At 40.0% G+C, this 19010-nt stretch overlaps 1 protein-coding gene across 2 annotated transcripts in view; it reads left to right on the top strand.

Annotated features, from left to right (window-relative positions):
• sorl1 (sortilin-related receptor, L(DLR class) A repeats containing) overlaps positions 1-18139 on the top strand; it is a 102705-nt gene extending 84566 nt beyond the window's left edge. Inside the window, exons 31-48 of one of the 2 annotated variants that reach the window (XM_034113378.1) lie at positions 281-433; positions 1325-1492; positions 2088-2216; positions 2795-2921; positions 3702-3871; positions 5698-5810; positions 6441-6545; positions 6650-6716; positions 7767-7849; positions 7943-8033; positions 8117-8307; positions 8831-8950; positions 10499-10663; positions 12170-12344; positions 12514-12620; positions 13003-13195; positions 13639-13851; positions 14708-18139. In XM_034113378.1, the coding sequence (XP_033969269.1) occupies positions 281-433; positions 1325-1492; positions 2088-2216; positions 2795-2921; positions 3702-3871; positions 5698-5810; positions 6441-6545; positions 6650-6716; positions 7767-7849; positions 7943-8033; positions 8117-8307; positions 8831-8950; positions 10499-10663; positions 12170-12344; positions 12514-12620; positions 13003-13195; positions 13639-13851; positions 14708-14775 (2438 nt within the window). In that variant the 3' untranslated portion in view covers positions 14776-18139. Of the gene's footprint in view, positions 1-280; positions 434-1321; positions 1493-2087; positions 2217-2794; positions 2922-3701; positions 3872-5697; positions 5811-6440; positions 6546-6649; positions 6717-7766; positions 7850-7942; positions 8034-8116; positions 8308-8830; positions 8951-10498; positions 10664-12169; positions 12345-12513; positions 12621-13002; positions 13196-13638; positions 13852-14707 lie in introns of both variants that reach the window. The other variant, XM_034113377.1, reaches the window with a different exon arrangement.
• The last annotated feature ends 871 nt before the right edge of the window (positions 18140-19010 follow it).

Here is a 19010-nt window from a genome sequence, read left to right as displayed (position 1 = left end):
CTCTTTAAATCATTTGGTAAGGCATTCCATTGTTTAACCCCAAATACAGAGATACATAGAGAATTTTTTTTTGGCAACCAGTGTGTTTATTTGAGTGACAGATATTAAAGGGGGAGACCCTCCGCTTCTTTAACTGTGTTTATGTATGCACCATATACACCAAGCAAATTCCTCGTATGTGTAAACCTTGCATAAACCTGTTTCTGATTCTGGTTTATATTTGAATTACCAAACGTCCTATCCCTCCCCAGTCATTAAACTTGAACCTCCAACCTTGTAGGTGGTGTTACTCCTCACGACGTGTCCCCTGGCCCCTCCACTTGTGCTCCCAACCGTTTCCACTGTGGCTCCGGAGCCTGCATCATCGACTCCTGGGTGTGTGACGGATACGCTGACTGTCCCGACGGCAGCGATGAGCTGGGCTGTCCCACAGGTAGCTCCTGTCTGTAGCACTGCTTCAGATCACATCATCTCCTTCATCATTTTCATAATTAATACTTTTTATTTTTTTACCCGAGTTAAGACTAGAAAAACATCCCATTCAGTGCCAACATGTATTAAAACTAACCTAGTTTCCCTGCTTTCAGATTATGTACACCACTTCTGTGTGCATATTCTGTAGATTGTAGTCCACCCCCTACACATCCCCTGTCCCCACCACCCTCTAAAAACAGAAGGCAGAATGATAAGAGTTTAAATGGTAATGTCGGAAATAACATTTAAGCTGCAAGGTATATGTGTTGTATTTTAACACATTGATTCAAGAATGGTGGTTTGATCTCCGGTCCCTTTAGTAAACAAGTGTCCTTGGTAGAGGTGGGAGAAGTACTCAGATCTTGTACTTGACTAAAGGTAGAAGTGCCAGAGTGTAGGAATACTCTGTTACAAGTAAAAGTCCTGCATTTCAAGTTTTACCTAAGTACATTTTGAAAAGTATAAGAATCAAAATATACTTACAGTACCAAAAGTAAATGTACCCATTTCAGAATAATATATATTATATGTTTTGATTATAATTATTGATGCATTAAAGTGTTCTCAAAGCTGGTAAAGGTGCAGCTAATTTGAATGACTTTGTATACTGCAGGGTAGCTTGTGAATTTACGGGTTGTGAGTGTGCTTGTCAATGTTTATTTCTACTTGTATGCAAGCTGCTCTGTGTGAAGTGGTGAATGGAGACTTGCATATTTGCCCAAGTTTTAAGACACTCATCACAATTAACAAACAAATCAAGCCAAAATCAGAACCCCCTTGGCACATGTAAACAAAAAAGAACAATAGTTATAGTAAAAAACTGTTTTCTCATTCTCTTGTCCCACAGCAGCTAACGGCTCTGTGACGGTGGCTCCAGTGCCCACCCAGGCCCAGCCCTCGCCTCACCGCTGCACCCGGGGGCAGTTCCAGTGTCGCCGACCCCCCCACTGCATCCCCGACTGGCAGCGCTGTGACGGACAGCTGCACTGCGAGGACGGCTCTGATGAAGCCCACTGTCGTGAGTACAGTACACCGTCACACACAAAACACAACCATAACAAAGTCTTGTGTACAAGATAAATAAATAAAACAGTTGAATGTGAGAAAGTGAAACCTTAAGTTCCAAGGTTTGAATAAATGCCAAATTTGAATTTTTGGGCATAATTAGCATATGCAGACCAAAGCTAAAACATATCTATGGTGTGGTTTTGGAGGTTATTAAGGTTATTGAATCAATTTCTGACATTTTCCGAATCAAAGATGGCAGTTTTAATCAGAGAGTGGCCATATGTGTACTCCCGGTGGGCAAATTGTTTAACTGTATATATAACACAGTTGTGTATCAGTATTAATACAATATTAATGCTGAATTGCACAGTTTTAAAGGGTTTGGTTGCTGATTGTGAAGTTAATCCTTGTGCTATTTATTTAAAGTAGTTCACCAAAAGTAAAATGTTACTTGTACTGAACCGAAAACCTTATACAGTAGAGGTTTAATCAAAAATAATGTATTATCTTTTAGCACTGCAAACAGAAATACTGACAGTGAGGCAATCCAATAACAAGAAGATCAATGTAAAAAGTCTCCCTCTCTCCCCCTTCTCTCTCTGCAGCCACCCGCGGGCCCCTCTCTTGTGTGAACGGCTCCCGCTGCTCTGATGGTGAGGCGTGTGTTCCTGACAGTGAGCGCTGCGACGGCTTCCTGGACTGCTCCGACCACAGCGACGAGGACAACTGCACCCGTACGTCCCAAACACTCTCCCCATCTCCACCTGTGTTTAGATATCAGTTGTAATTAATGTAGGTCTTAGTTGCATTTTCCTCAAAAGAAGCTCAGGTCTATTTTAAATGCCAGTATGTTAATGTAGTACTTTACTATTCACTCAGTTTTTCAAAAACAGTGCAATGCTGCCACATGCTGGCTGTTGGCGTATATTTCAGGCAGTGTGTTGAAGGGTTATGACGTTTTTTGGGGGGTTTTCCCTTTCCTGTAGTGTGTTATATAGGTTTTAGTGCATGTAAATGGTTCATCCAGCTGAGTTTAAATGTTATTGGTCCCAAGTTGAAATTAAGTGTTATATTATAGTTTTTCTGATAAATGTGCTGTTATTCATATGTTAATCTGTGCTTTGAGTTGAATGTATACAGTGTGATAGAGATTTTGTCATTTTTAAATTGTTTGTTGATTTTTATGTGTGTACCTGCCCAGGGACTGCAGATGCAAATTAGCTAATTGCTAAATCTGGTTCTAAAATAATAAAGAAATTAGCCATTTCAAACAGTTTAATTAATCCATTTGAACCCCTCCCTCTTCTTCCAGAGAACACCCTGGCTTATAAAGTCCAGAACCTCCAGTGGACTCCAGACTTCCTGGGGGCCGTCACATTGACATGGTCCCGTCCAAAAAACCTCCCTCTGGACTCCTGCTACTTCCTCATATACTACAGGTGACTTTTATTACCAGCATCTTTTTACCAGCGGATAGATAAGGCATTATTGACCCTTTATGAAAAAAACTGATATCAGCTATCCACGTTACAGCTGTCGCACTATGCGTTACTAGGGCCAGAGCATGGGGCTCAACTAGCTAGGGCACCGTTCCTAGCCCGTTTGTTATTATGCTGATTCTTCTTATTATTCTTCTTATTATTATTATTATTCTAATAGGGGTACACATTTGAGAGGCACTTAGCATGCTGAAAAAGTTGTGAAAAATGTGCAATGATGTCAGGACTGGCGGGAAATCGTGAGGTTCTGCAGTGAATGGGTTCAAATTTGCTATCGTGCTCCCTACCTCCATCTATGGAAATGCAGTTTTTTAACAACAAAAGAACTTGCACCCTAAGTGCGATTGACCTCAAACTTGCACACATATCGGAAGTAGATTGGAAACATTCTAATTTGGGTTGGATTGACCGCATATCATTATGTGGTGTCATGTGGAAGGAATAGTTGGTAGCTCAAACGGCAAGCTTGTAGTTCAAAGGAGAAAGTACATTTTTTGCCGATTTACATTTGTCAAATTATTCAAAACTACTCAATATCCACAACATTTGGTACACACAAACATAAAACGTATTTCAAATTGGCTTTCATTAGCAAAGCCCACCCAAAGTCGGCCATTTAGACATGCTTGATGAGAGTCCAGGCCTGAGGCTATCCACGCTTGAATTTAGAGTTTACGCTTGATGCCTTTACGTCCCCTCATGTTGTGTTTTCATCTCCAGGCTGGTGGGCACCCAGCAGTGGACCATCATGGACACCCACAGCAACAAAACCAGCTACAAACTGGCCGTATTGAAGCCAGACACCACCTACCATGTCAAGGTGCTCACCCAGTGCCTCAGCAGGCTGCACAAGACCAACGAGGTGATCACGGTCAGGACCCCCGAGGGCTGTGAGTATCAATTCTGTCATTATGACTCATTAACTTCAATGCTAAATGACTTACTAGGAAAGTGTAGTGTGGTAGAAGTCCTAATCTGCTCACATCTACACTGTTAGCATGTTGGATGAGCAACCGGAATACAAAAATGTTGTTTGTTTTAAGCTGATCGATCTTTGTGATCCTTCAATAACTTATCAATCGTTTGTGGTGTTCAGTGACCTGATCATTGCAGGTAGCTTCCATGTTTCTCCTCATTATCCGGAAGGAAACGTGGAACTGTCTCAGGCTTATTTATACTAAACATGACTGATCACATCATGTTAAAAGTGTATGGTTACCATTCAGTGTCAAGGAAACCGCAGCAAGGCGGTCATTAATGAAAAAATAACACAGACAGGGTGATAAAGTTCCCGACACAAAGTGTTTTTTCTTTTCTTTACTGTAGTCAGTTTAGCCATCATGAATCCAAAGTTCCGTGCTCTCTACAAATATAAAAATGAATATTCAAAAAGTACTTCATGGTGTTTTCTGATGGAGAAAAATAATGTTTACTGTCAACAGCTGACTTCAAATGGACTGCACACAGTGTCTTTAGCAGAGCATCCTCATTAGCAGCAGTCTCTTAGCAAAATGAATAACATGAATGGCCTAATTGACCAATCAGAATTGAGTATCCAACTAAGCTGTGAAGTAATTTTGGATATTATCAGAAAACTACATTCAAATTGTTAATAAGCTAAATCAGATGTGATACAGAACATGTTTACAAAATGCTCAGCTGACTTTTTTAATTTTTCATATTAATTATTAAAGTTATTTGCTTTACGGATGTAGCAGAGACTTTAAAACTGTAGCCAGCACTGAAAGCATTTCAAAATGTGTTTACTATTATCACTGACACATTCAATTATTAGTTGTGTCTCCTTTATTAAGCACATTAAAGGGGACCTATCATGCAAAATGCACTTTTTGATGTCTTTTATACATAAATATGTGTCCCCGGTGTGTCGGGGAACTCAAGCAGCGTCAGAAAATAAAACCCTCAATCTTTTCCTCCGTGCGCAAATCTCTAAAATCATGGGGGTACAACGGAGCTGATCCAGATTTGCCATCCGATATGACGTAATTTACCGTGGACCCACGGCACTATCAGAAACGTCACTATCAGAATCAATGCCCGACGTGTTTTGGACGTCATATGGTCTTTGTTTACATTAGCAAGCATCGCTAACACTCAGAGCTAACCTGTACTGGAGAGAGCATGTGTGAAGAAGCAGGAAATTAAAAAAAAGTGGCAAGAGAGAAAGCCTTTGAGCTCCATACTGTTTCAGAAATAATCCTTGATGTGGTTTTGGCGTTTCATCACCGCAGCATTTATTTTAGACAGTATCTGCCGGGTCCCGCATGAGCAGGCATAAGCTCCGCCCCCCTCTCTTTTTTCTAAAGTGCTGATACCCCGAATCAGCACTTTAGTAACAGGAAGTGAAATAGAGGGATGTGAGGCATGGCTACAATAGGTGATCTGTTTGGTATTTTTAGCAAAACACTTCATAGACATGTTTTTTATATATTTGTATATATCTGAGTCCTATGCTATTGACTAAAAAGTGCATGATAGGTGACCTTTAATACTTCCATCACTTCATTTTGAATGAAGTGATGTACTTTGAGGGTTTGTGACTCTGCACACCGTTTACATGCAGAAAAAGCTACATAACACACAAGGGGACGGGTAATAACCGGAAAAGCATGACATGGGACCTTTAACTGAAAGGCGCCTTTAATGCGTTAGCAGGACTTTTCAGTGTGTGTGTGTGTGTGTGTGTGTGTTGCAGTGCCCGACCCACCCAGGAACCTGCAGCTGTCTTGTGATAACAGTGAGGACGGGACAGTGGACGTGTCCTGGAGAACCCCCGACAAAGGACACGGCCTCATCAGAGAGTACATTGTGAGTCTTTATTCATGTGCAATAACCTGATTCACGTGTGCATTTGGTATCGCCCCCAGAAATGAACCTGTTTCCAGGAACATGTGTTCACTCATCTTTATGCATACAGTACATGCAAATCTCTCCGTCTGCTTATCTCATATACAAAGTAGAGGATTAGGGTCTCATTTTTTTATTGTTTTGTTTATTTGTTTATTTATTTTCTAGGTTTTTATATTTTATTGTATTTAGTCATTTAGTCTTTTGTCTTCCTTTATTTAACCGAGAGGCATCATTATTTATTTTATTTGTATTATCATATATTTTTGTGTGTGTGTGTGTGTGTGTGTGTGTGTGTGTGTGTGTGTGTGTGTGTGTGTGTGTGTGTGTGTGTGTGTGTGTGTGTGTGTGTGTGTGTGTGTGTGTGTGTGTGTGTGTGTGTGTGTGTGTGTGTGTGTGTGTGTGTGTGTGTGTGTGTGTGTGTGTGTGTGTGTGTGTGTGTGTGTGTGTGTGTGTGTGTGTGTGTGTGTGTGTGTGTGTGTGTGTGTGTGTGTGTGTGTGTGTGTGTGTGTGTGTGTGTGTGTGTGTGTGTGTGTGTGTGTGTGTGTGTGTGTGTGTGTGTGTGTGTGTGTGTGTGTGTGTGTGTGTCAGGTTGAGTACAGTGAGCGTGGAGATCTTGATTGGATGTCCCAGAGATGCACCAGCACCCACAGTGAGGTGAAGGAGCTGCAGCCAGACACTCTGTACAGCTTCAGGGTGAGACACACACATGCACATGAAATACATTTTTCCACATTCAATCATTTAGTGATACCATCCTGCACGGAGTGTTTAAATGTTGGCTTGATGATGTTTCCCAGGTTGCAGCAGTGACCAGTCGAGGTGTTGGCAACTGGAGCGAGGTTAAGTCCATCACCCCCAAGAAAGGTTGGTTGTTATATTTGTTTGAATACTTTTCATTTATCGGCTTATTTCATTAAACAGATTCACTTTTTTCAGAATGTAAACTAATATTCTTACATACAGTATAAGCAAATCACAACAGAAAAACAAGAACATCAAATAAATGTTATTCAGTGTCAGACATGAGCTGCGGTAAAATGTCAAGCTCTATGCTGTGAAATGTAATTACGAATTCCTGTCCAAAATGTAATTTCAATACAATTAAGTAAAGGATCATTTGCAGCAAGGCTGTCATAAATGAGAAAGGTACAACAACACACTGAAGATGCACATAACCACGACGCAGATTACACGGCCACATTCTAAATAAACTAACCACTTGGCTCACTAGTGCTTCCACAAAAACATAGTTGACAGCAATGTAACTTAAAAATACAGCAGCACTTATTGAGGTTTTCTTTAACTGTCACGTAAAATGTTGCTTCTTCAAGGAATTCTGGGATGGCATTATCTCTTTTCCTTTGTCAAATACCAATATCAAAGGGTATCAGAAAGAAGCATTGGAGCATGTTTCATAAGCATTTAAAGAATTCCACCAGCTCAATTCACTAGGAAGTTTCAAATAGCAGACTACTTCAAACTTCTGAGTCACGTTACTCGTTTGGAAACCTTGCTAGGTTTTATAGTCGTGCTACCCTCTGCCTGTTTTCAGGAAGTGTCCCACTCATCAGTTATGGCCAGAAATAACTTGGAAACGCATTCAAGTGTTTCAAAACATTCTCTTGTGAACCATGACCATGTTTGGATAATACATTAAATTAAAAAACGATTACATTTAGATTATACATTAAGTAAATTAGTACAGTACATGGTGAGTTTATACTTTTTTGTACAAAAAATGTGTAGTATGGAAGCAAGCAGATGGAAAATTGTGATTTAATTTGAATTGCCATCCTTTAGGCTGCTGACCCTGAAGATACACACTCTGAATTTAACAATACCTGTTAAACTGTTCAAATAAACAGCCCACAAATGACATAAAGTCCTTATCTCCCTGCTCTCTGTGTGCTGCAGCTCTGCCCCCCCCCTCTGTGATCGCCGACAGCATCACCAACGACTCCATGAGCCTTTCATTCAGCTTCAACTCCCCGTACGAGGTGAGAGCTCCTCTTCAGTTTGTCTCCTTAAAAGCTTGTTTTTTTCTGTCTGTATAAACCTGACTGAGAGGGCTCTTCTTCTTCTTTTTAAAGGTGAAGCAGTACATAGTGTTTCTGTACTGGCAGTTTGACACACATGTTAAGGAGAGCAGAAACTACACGGTCAAACAGGGGATCCTGAAAGGTACCGTTTGTGTTAGATTATTTTTGTAAGTCAATTACAGTTCCACAGATTACTCACGTACATGTGGTTGTGTCTGTTCGCAGCTACTAACCTGACAGCAGGCACAGTGTATGAGGTGGCTGTTTGGGCTCACACCAGTATAGGAGACAGTCCCACCGCCCTGTCCCATCATCAGACCATTGGCTCTCAGCCGGAGCGGCCCCTCCTCAAAGCCCGGGCCCTCAACCAGACTGCTGTGGACTGCAGCTGGACCATCGGCAATACCACCGCTCAGGTACTACACATTACCGTCAATACGTCTTGATTTCATGAGGAGGAAAGCCCTTTAAAAAATGTCTTAACCCCCCCCCCCCCTGCCAGAAACACCTCTATTGGGCTCGTTTGTTTACTTCTGTTACATATTGACATCACTATGTAACACTAACGCTTCTATTGGCTATACTCCAACACATTGTACATGATAGGCTAAGGGAAGGGACATCTCAGCCAGTGTTTTCACGTGTTGCACTGATTTGCATGAAAGGGTCTGAGTAGGCTCAATATGAGATACAGATTAGCATTACCAAAATGTGATTACCTGAGAATTAAAAATGAGTCTTCGTCTAAAATCCTAACAGTCCATAGAAAACCTGTTTATAAAGTGCAACATTAGATTAGGCTTAGAAAATGTATCATTAGATGTTTTCGCCCTAATTGCCTCTTAGGGCTTAACTTAATGTTTCATATCAGGGTATTGTTTTAAATTTCCTTTGAACCACTTCACTGACTCAACACTTATTTCTGCTGTGTGTGTGTAGGTGTACGGTGTGTTTTACGCCACCTCCTTCCTGGACCTGTACCGCAGCCCGCATCAGGTCCGCTCCACGGCTCTCAGCCTCACAGTGACGGTGGACAGCGACGAACAGTATCTCTTCCTGGTGAGTCTTCTCAACATCCCACCAACTTCCTCTCAGTGACATCTTTCACATCTTTCACACTGAAAAGTTTGTGAAATCTTTAAGCCAAATTAGTTTCATCAGAAATGTTTGTGGGAAGATAAAATGTAGAGAAAGTCCTAAATGATCCTCAATCTTTACATCTAGAAAAAGGAAAGTCACAACAGAAATGGAAACTATTTGGAGTAAGATTTTTTTTATTTCAAGTTCAAATGGGAACAATGATTTCATCCACAGCTTTGTCATCACTTAACAGGGTTCTTACGGTGATTCAAAACCTGGAAAAGTCAAAAATGCAAATTCCAGGCCCTGGAAAAGTTATGGAAAACAATATTTTTCCCAAAGTTTTGGAAAAGTCATGGAAATGTAACTAAAGTTGCATCAAATATAATTTATATTTGAGCTAATCGCCGAAATAGTAATACTATAATGATAATAAATACTGTATGGTATAGTAATTAAACATAAAATGGCATTTAACTGTCGAGGTATTTTGCTGGTGAGAGATTTGAGTTGCTTTAGCGTGTAGAAGCTAGTAAGCCAACTATTTGATTTGTTTTAGATAGGCACAACATGTTTCATATGCAGACCTTATTTTCCTGTTTCATGTTCAAATAAACCATTTTCAGTGGTACCGCTGAGAAAGAGTAATTTTTTTGGTCATTGAAAATTAGGAAAAGTCATTGAAAATCATTGGTGAAAAAGTGTATGAACCCTGACTTAAGTGACTAAATAATTCGTTTTAAAAGTGAAGCTCAATAAGCAGGGTCTCTCTTGAAGATAGGGTTGGGTATTATAGGTGACGCAAGCAACAGTCAACTAAACTTTTAAAATGAGTTTCTAAAACCGAGAGCGGTAAAGCTAGCAGCTTGTAGGGGACTCTGAAACATTTAAAATGTAATGTAAGTATTTAAAAAATGTTTTGTTAACATACCCACCCTAGCTTTAAATAAATATTATTTGTGTGAAGTGAAGTTGGATTTTTTTAATTCATATTTTTATTTGGGGTACATTTGTATCTGTACAGTAGATGTCAATGTGGAAATGATTAGATGTGATTCCCTGTTTTCTATCTGTTCTTTTCTCTCTTTTTCAAACTTTTTTTATGTTAAAAGTAAACATATGTAATGCAGGATATCATGCATTTATGTCCAAACATGTGCTTATAAAAATATATTTTATTCAACCTTTAATCATTTAATCCATCAAAAAGTTCCCACACCACAAATAACATTTTGTAAAAGCTTGATATTTATTATCTTCAAATGTCATTTTTTGGATGTAAAAGTAATGTTTCTTCATTTTCCTTCCATGACAAATGTAATAATGACTTTTATGTGGGATCTCGGGGCAGATTAGTACACCATTCAAGTCTAGCATGATAGTTGTAATATACTGTATTCACGTATGGCAAACATAGATGCATTTGCCTTCCATAGACAGTCATTGTTGCCATTGTTTTATTTTGTTGCGTCAGTCCAAGTGTAATAATGAGGACATCTTTACAGTGCTGTTTGTGTTTTCCTTCAGGTGCGTGCCGTCTCTCCCTACCTGGGCCCTCCCTCGGAATACGCTGTGGTGAAAATGATTCCCAATGAGCGGCTGCCACCCAGAAACCTCCATCGTGTGCGAGTGGACAGAACTCAGGCCACGCTGAAGTGGCAGCCCCCGTACGACGCCCCCAACGCCGCTCTGGTACGACACTGCTTATGGGGATGGGGATTCATGATGATGAGCATCAGGATCAGGAGGGTTGACTGATTAGGGTGGAAACAAACAAATGGTTGGATTCTCTGTGAGGCAAATGCTGATATATTTACACCGGGGTTACTACGTGTACTAGAATAAATGTATGCCCATTAAAATATTGTCCCATTTAATATTATGCTTTATTTTGACATAAAAACAATTGATAGGCAGACTATAGGTAAAATGAAATCCTCCTTGGCACGCTTCTTTGAGAATTTCTATCTGCATTTATTTGGCCAGAACTACCTGGCAGTAGCTTAGTAACTTTCTCCCTCACATAGTCCACTACTACTAAAGTACACAGACGTACAACTCTGTTTACCCTCTAATAAGTAAAGCAACAATCCCCATAAATCCAAAAACAACTCGCACAACTCTACACTGTATACAACTGCAGGTGTCAGCAGTAATAAGATCATACTCATTCTTTGCTATGCTAACGGACCACATCCATAATGTCTTCAATGTAGCCAAAGGGCACATTATGACCAGGGGGATTTAAACATTCCATACCTCCACAGATTTTCCCTGTAAAGAAAAATGAATTGCCAGATATCAGAAACCCTGATTAACACCTTAAAGGTCCCATGGCATGGCCATTTCTACTGATCATAATTCCATTGTTGAAGTATACTAAAATAGATTTACATTGTGCAATGTTCCAAACTCACATTGGTTTCTCATACAGCATCTCTGTATAGTATGTGTATTCACTCTCTGTCCTAAACGGCTTGTTGGAGCTCCTGCCCCCCCCTCCCTATGAGCCCAGTGGCCGTCTGCGAGACAGCGAGACCCAGCCCGAACACACACACACACACACCCGCAGCCTGGCTGGGAGTTGGTGTGTGTGTGCTCACACACCGACTGACAGCCTCGCCGCGTCCCGCAGTCTCAGGGAGGAGAAATCGGCGGAGCTGCAGCTGAGAAAAGATTGAGTGTGTGTGTGTGAGGAAGTCTGCGGATTGGTCCAAATGGACCAATGGGTCCATTTGGGTATGGGCACGTCACTGTACCCAGGAAGAAAACAATGGAAAAAAAGAAATCTCCAACGAGGCGTTCTGGGGCAGCATAGACAGGTCTTTTCTGTGTTAGAGTTTTACTCGCTACAGGGTGTACTTTGAGGGTTTTGACTCTGCAGACCGTTTACATGCAGAAAAAGCTTCATAACACACAAGGGGACGGGTAATAACCGGAAAAGCATGACATGGGACCTTTAACTGAAAGGCGCCTTTAATGCGTTAGCAGGACTTTTCAGGGTAAACCAATCGGGTTTAAAATCTTAGAGTTAAACAGAATCTTCTTAATAAACAATCTATTTGGAATCAACTATTAGAATAATGCTGAATTGCTTTGTTTTTTGTTTTGGTGTATGATCATAAATCCAACTGATGATAAACAGAGATCTTGTTGTGTGTTATTCTGACTTCCTATCTTCTCTCTGTTTATATGTAGACTTATGCAATCCACGTGCGGGATGTGATCCGTAAGGAGGAGTATGACTACAAGCTGACGACCAAGAACAACACGGTGGAGTACCTGCTGAAAGGCCTGGAGCCCGGAGGCAGATACAGCGTCTCTGTCCGCCTGCGCAACATGAGCAAGGAGGCCAGCTTCACCCTCAGCACAGGTACAAACTGTACATCATACATTTGTGACTATGGTGCATTCTCACCTCTTTCAGTGATAACGTATTAAGTTCCTGCCAATCTGAAGTAAAACCAGTAAATGTATATATGATTTTCGTTCTTTACAAAAAAATGCATTTTATCCTGAGAAAAATAATCCCCCTTCTGCAGTTCCTCTTCCGGCTCCAGAAGCTCTGAAGATTTTGACAGAGAACGACCACGTGTTCCTCTTCTGGAAGAGTCTGGCCGTCAGGGAGAAGGGCTTCAATGAGAGCAGGGTGAGACGAGAGTCACCCATATCTGACCTTTTAAATCCCTCTTTTCTACACTATAACTTGCATAAAGGGTTGGATATAAGTATTTGTCTAGGAATTGTTTTTAATTGTATTTCTCTAAAGAATAATGATCTTCTAATCCACTGAATATAGTCTAATATCAGTCCAAAATAAGCATCTTTTGTCATTCCTTGAAGTTCTATGGTTTTGTACTAAAGCTGTTATTTTTCACCTGTTCAAAAGTCATTAAAACAAGAAAAGTAATCTCCTATGATCAGATTTGAAGATAAAAATGGTTAAGCTTTTCTCTTCTCACTTACCGCTCAAGGCTTCCATTGCTTTGTCCTGTTTTTATTCCCCATTAACTTGAACATGCTGTTTACAGGGCTACGAAGTGCATGTGCATGACAGTGTGACCAATCAGACGTCGTTCCTGGGAAACACCACGGAGACGTATTTCCGCATCAGCAGCCTGCTGCTGGGACACAACTACACGTTCTCTGTGCAGGCCCGCTGCCTGCTGAGCGGACAGCTGTGTGGGGAGCCCGCCCTGCTGCTCTACAACCAGCTGACCGCAGGTATACACACACTTACTTCATTACTTACTTACTTCCAAACGTAGGTAAAAATGTAATGAAAAAACGGGGAATGTGAACTGACGTCAGATGGAAACAATCACAATAAGTTGATCCTGATAAATTCTGGATTGTCGTGAATATCCTCATAAGAGTAATTTAAAAAGCTGACTAGTTTGCTATCACGGTAGATAGTAGAAAAGATGCCTTCAATTAAAAAAAATTAAATGTTATCATATCAACTTATGAATTTGTTCAATTATCTGTTGTGCACAACAATTATGTTCACTATTAAAACAAAAGTGTAATTTTAGTCATGCAATACAAACATACTATATATTTCTGTCTCAAAAATAATGTCAGGTAAAGCTATTTCTATATGTTTTGATCATATTTGGATGATAACCGGGGTAATTGTGAATTTAAATGATTTTCTCCATGTCCAGGGGCCGTTGATGCGTCCCGCGGTGAGGGCCACTCAGGGGACATGGCTGCGGTGGTGGTCCCGGTGCTCTTCCTGCTGCTGCTGGGGGTCTGCGGGGGCTTGGTGGCGCTCTACCTCCGACACCGCCGTCTGCAGAACAATTTCACCGCCTTCGCAAACTCGCATTACAACTCCCGCCTGGGCTCGGCCATCTTCTCCTCCGGGGACGATCTGGGTGAGACCATTAAAATACTTTTAAAATGTAGACCCGCAATGCAAACCAGCAGGGGTGGGAGGGCTACTTTAAAAATGTATCAAAATATATTAGTGATGTAATCTGATTACTTTCCATTGCTTTTGGATAAACTCAATATCAAATGCGATGCAAATAAAAACTATTAGAAAATAAATAACAATAAGATGTTTTTATTACTAAAGTGTATGTCACAATATAACCTTAAAAAAGAAAAAAACAAGATATTCATATAAAAAATGTAGTAACAGTAATAGTTTACAAATGCTGTTTAAGCTTATTACATTCATCCAAAAACTACTGTTATACAAAATTAAAAATATTAAATAAAGAAAAATGTAATTAGCCTAAATATAAACCATAAGGAAAATTCATTCTGTAGGTCTACCTATAATATATGAATCTTTAGTTCAAAATGTATTATAACATTGTAATCATGCTAGTAATCTCAGTTTACTAACTATTACTATCTATTGGACTCCTGTTTTAGTTCTGTAACATAGTGACATCACTATGTAACACTCGCAATTCTATTTGCTAGCTCTCCAACACATTGTACGTGTTAGGCTAAGGGGCGGGACATTATCAACACATCTCTAAGTGGTTGACCAATCACAACAGAGCCGACCAGCTAACCAATCAGAGCAGACAAGGCTCTGGTTTCAGACAGAGGGTGAAAAGAGGTGCTGCAGCACAGGCAGTATGAGAGAAATAAAGACCTGTTTGAACATTAAAGCACGGAGACATGTCCCAGGAGAGACACTAAATACTGATATGACCCTGAAAATGAACATAACAGGGCTCCTTTAACTTTGATCTCTCTCCTCTTCGTTTCAAGGTGATGATGATGAAGATGATCCCATGATCAGCGGTTTCTCAGACGACGTTCCCATGGTCATAGCGTAGCAAGACGTCCCTCCATTAGCTATTTCTCTCTTCTCTTCTCCCCTTCTCTTCTTCCGTCCGCTTTACTCCCCTTTACTCCCCCTCAGTGGTGCGGTACGACGGAGTGAGGAGGAAGCAGGCGAACACTCCTCCACCCCAAAGCCGTCGAAGGGATACCACCTTAATGAGCAGGAAGCGTGAAGACAACTGGAAAAGTGTAAAGAGAGAAAGAGATATTTTTCAAATATACAATGCACTTTTTTTGGATGCGCAATAACTTATTTTTTATAATGTTAAATATATATATATGGGGTCAAAAAAGGACTGGGAGGAAAAAAAAGTGGACACTGAAGCAAACTGTGAAGGATTGAGTTTGTCGAGACCCTGTTTGTAATGCAAACTCACTATCCATAGGGCGGTTCATTGCTTAAAGCCAAAATAAGCATCCACAGACTGTAACATAGAATGCAAAAAAACACACACATAGGAAAAATAGTACAGATATATAGACAAATGATGTATAGAAGATGTATGAAAAGAAAATATTAGAGCAGTAATGGTAACATATATTGGTAAAGGCACAATATGTACTATCCCAGTATATGTTTCAATTGGTGCCCCGTGTGAGGCCGCCTGACGAGCCAATCATGTTTCATCCTTTACAGCATCTGAATAATGTGTCGATTTCAATGATCACCGGTTTGGAAACTGTCTATTATTGTAAACTCATTAACAAGTCTTTGAGTGATGGGATCGTCCAATGGCACCGTGTAGTGACCTCACACCTTTATTTTTCCACCACCAGCACACTGTTGTCTGTCTGTATGTAGACGCAAAAGATAAAAGAATGTTCCTATCCCCCACAGTAAAGTCCAGATCATCGGATCTATTTGTAAATATTGGCTTTGAATATGTCCTCTCCTTGTAATGCTGCACCATAATTCTGTAAATGTGGTTTTTTTGTTATCATTCTGGACCACACATTTTTCGTCCCCAGCATTTTGCCATTGCTGTAGTCGTAGAGAAAGGTTCTCAGGGAACTGTGTCGGAGCGGACACCAGCGCAGCGACACCATCACCTCCAGGGCTCAGGCAGACTCATCTACTGCTGGACAGGTACAGAGACCTCTGAAGAGGCACTGGCAGTGACCGGAAGACGCTGATTCAGTTCAGCTGTGATGAAGAGTCAGGTTTGGGCTTGGCATTGAGTTCAGAAAAAGATTAAGAGGGTTGATTCGATCATAAAAGAAAACATGTTTTGACCTATCTTTAGTAGTGTCTAGTGGTGCAGATAGCTTCTAGATGCATCTGTGAACTTTAACAGCGACCTGTATTTCCAGAAGCTGTTTGCTTGTTGCTCGAGCTTGATTTTCACAGGCCTGACTTTCTGATGCGAAATAAGAACCTCTGAAACGGTTGACACCATTTCTAAACCCTGGTATGCATGGTCAAATACATTTTGTAATCAAGGTACAGCATGTGGTACTGAAGTCTTGTTGACATGCTGACTTCTCGTGGGGCTAGCTGACCATTTACTGTAGGAAGCTCACCACGCTTGCTAGCTAATCATGTTCAAGAGCGAGCCAGTTACTAAAGGCAACCAAGTTAGCTCGTAATCCAGCTATTAAATCAATTATATAAATTCTTAAAATGATTCCAGCTAGCTAGTAGCCTGCTAGTTATCTTGGCCTTTAACCAGAAACAACGTTAGAGATCAAGCTTTTTGTTCTCACTTTTAGGTATTATTTTTATAACATCTTTTGAATTACATAAGCCAGAAAACTAAATATACAATATTTATTTTTGCAAAAAGCTCTCTTTTTCCCAAAGACTGGCTATATTAATGTTCGGTCTGGTCATTGATTGACGACAACTCCTAAAATTAGCTTTGTGCTTGATTAGCAAATGACTCTTAATTTGCCACGGTACAGGAAGGTGATTTAATTTGCTTTGTTGTCATTTACCAAGTCATAATTGTTTGGTGGATTTATTTTTGCTTTGATGAGGGAATCAAATTAATATGATGTTTTAGTTGAAATAACTAGATTTTTTACCTAAAATGTAATGTTACAGTTATTGGTGTAACTGGGCCAACAGTTTCTGGAAACATACATTCTTTAAAAACATTTTAAAATCGTATTATTTAATTCTGTGAGCCACACATTTTTACTAACCTGCATTTTATTGATGTGGAGGCTGAGAGCCACATCTCAAAAACTGGTCAGGCGAAACCTTAAAAAAAGGCATAGACACCAAGTGTTAGTGACAAATCATGTTTGCTTGTTATTTGAATGGTCCTTTTAATTAGCAGTTGGTACCAGTTGAGCCATAAAACATTATGAGGATCATCGTCTTAGTTCTGCTCGTGCCCCCCAACCTGACTCTGGTCTATGAACAGATGTTTGGCCTGAGCCATTTGAACTGATGGTGGTCTGCTTTCTATTCACCTTGTTGTTTTGTTTGTTAAGATGTCTTCATGAATGTATTTTATATCTGTACTTTTAAAGGTACTGTCCCAGCTCATTATGCTACTAAGTGAGTGCACACTCTCTGGTTTTACCGTTGCTACAGTAACAATGCAACCCATTCACTATGGACGACAGACTTTGTGTTTGCACTCTGTAGACTGGCTTCTGCAGACGAGTCTTAGTTTGTTCAACCCAAGCCCAATTCCCCAACCCAGCAACAAACCATTTTGGTCAGGAAGAGTCCAGATATTCATTTTTTTTTGTTTACCCAAAATCATTAAACAGTGTCTGTTCTGACATTCATTTGAAGGTTTCCTCAAGACTTCAGCTTGATTTCACGCAGCTCTCCACCATGTTCATCATTTAGTTTGTTGGCCTTAAAATCAGATGTTCTGGCATTAATGCTGTTTTTTGCTCTGTGGAGTTTCTGTTCTCTGATGTTCTGTTTTGCCACATAATGCCTTATTAGAACACATTGGGTTTCTATGTAATGTACTGTTTGTATGATAGAACACAAGTGCACACGCATGCAAACACACAGTCACACACAACCCTGTACACACAGCTAAGCAGGCGGAAAAGTAGGCTAATATTTGGGCATTTGGTTAATTTTGTCGGATCACTGCTCCTTCCTGCGCTGGCTGCTGAGCCGGCCGCTCGATCTCTTTTTAGTCAGGGTTTACACGTGTACAAAGTTTAATTATTGGTTATCATGTGACCGTTTGCTCCCCACTTGTCTTAATGTTGACTCTTGTCAAATAGTTTGCTTCAAAATGTTGTTTGGCACAGAGTTTGATCATGTTGGCCATGTTTGAAGATTTTAATGTCTTGCTTGCTTATTTCGGAGGTTGCAAGAACAATGAGACGTGAGGTGTTTTAAAAACCACTTGTACTGAAATAAAGTTGCTGAAAATCAAACTGTCGACAATTTGTTTGTGTAAGGTGGTTAAAGATGTGAGTTAAAGAGGTAGAAATATACCATATATGTTGTTATTAAGGAATGCAGGGAGAAGATATGTTTTATTTTATGATGAAACACATCGCAGCGTACAGATGGCAGGCCTCCCACGGGGTCAGCATGATGAACATTCAACAGATCCATGAGGAAAACAGAAGGCGCCCTGAGAATGACCCTGGTATGAAAGAAGAAAATGCATAAATTATAATCGAATATTTGCAATAAATATAAATTAATTGCAATTGAAAACTCAAATTCAAAAACAGGATATCTTATGGTCATTTTCTAATTCTATCTTTGAATCATTGATTAAATATTTAATATTTGCGGAATCATGCCACTTTAAGAGCTGCAACGATAAGTCCTCTTATCGATTCGTTGACACTATTCAACAACTATAAGAATAATTGAATAGGTAGATCTGAACTTACCAAAAATAGACATTTAAAGGAAATCTTTTATGAAATTGTATAGACTAAACAATCCAAGTCAAGGTTCCCAGCATATGATACAGCTATGATACAACAGCTCCCTCAACAGGGTAAAAGATGCCATGATGCCTGAGGCAAACCTAAAAACAAGAGGAAAGGTTTCATTTGAACTTCAAATGCTGTCAAAAATAACTTGCCTCAAAATGTCTTGTTATCTTTATTTATTTATTCAAATGTGCTTATAAGCATTTCAATTGTTTGTTGCTGATTTTATATTTAAAAAAAATGCATCGATACAAAGCTGGAGAAATGTCATCATGTTTCCTCAGGGTAAATGGTTCAAAAGCACTGTTCAGAAAAGTGCATTTGTCCTGTTATGCACTTTCCACTTCACATGAAT

Source organism: Trematomus bernacchii, unplaced genomic scaffold, assembly GCF_902827165.1.
Source record: "Trematomus bernacchii unplaced genomic scaffold, fTreBer1.1, whole genome shotgun sequence".
NCBI lineage: Eukaryota > Metazoa > Chordata > Actinopteri > Perciformes > Nototheniidae > Trematomus > Trematomus bernacchii.
The sequence above is the reverse complement of the archived record's forward strand: the minus strand, read 5'-3'. Positions and strand labels throughout refer to the sequence as shown.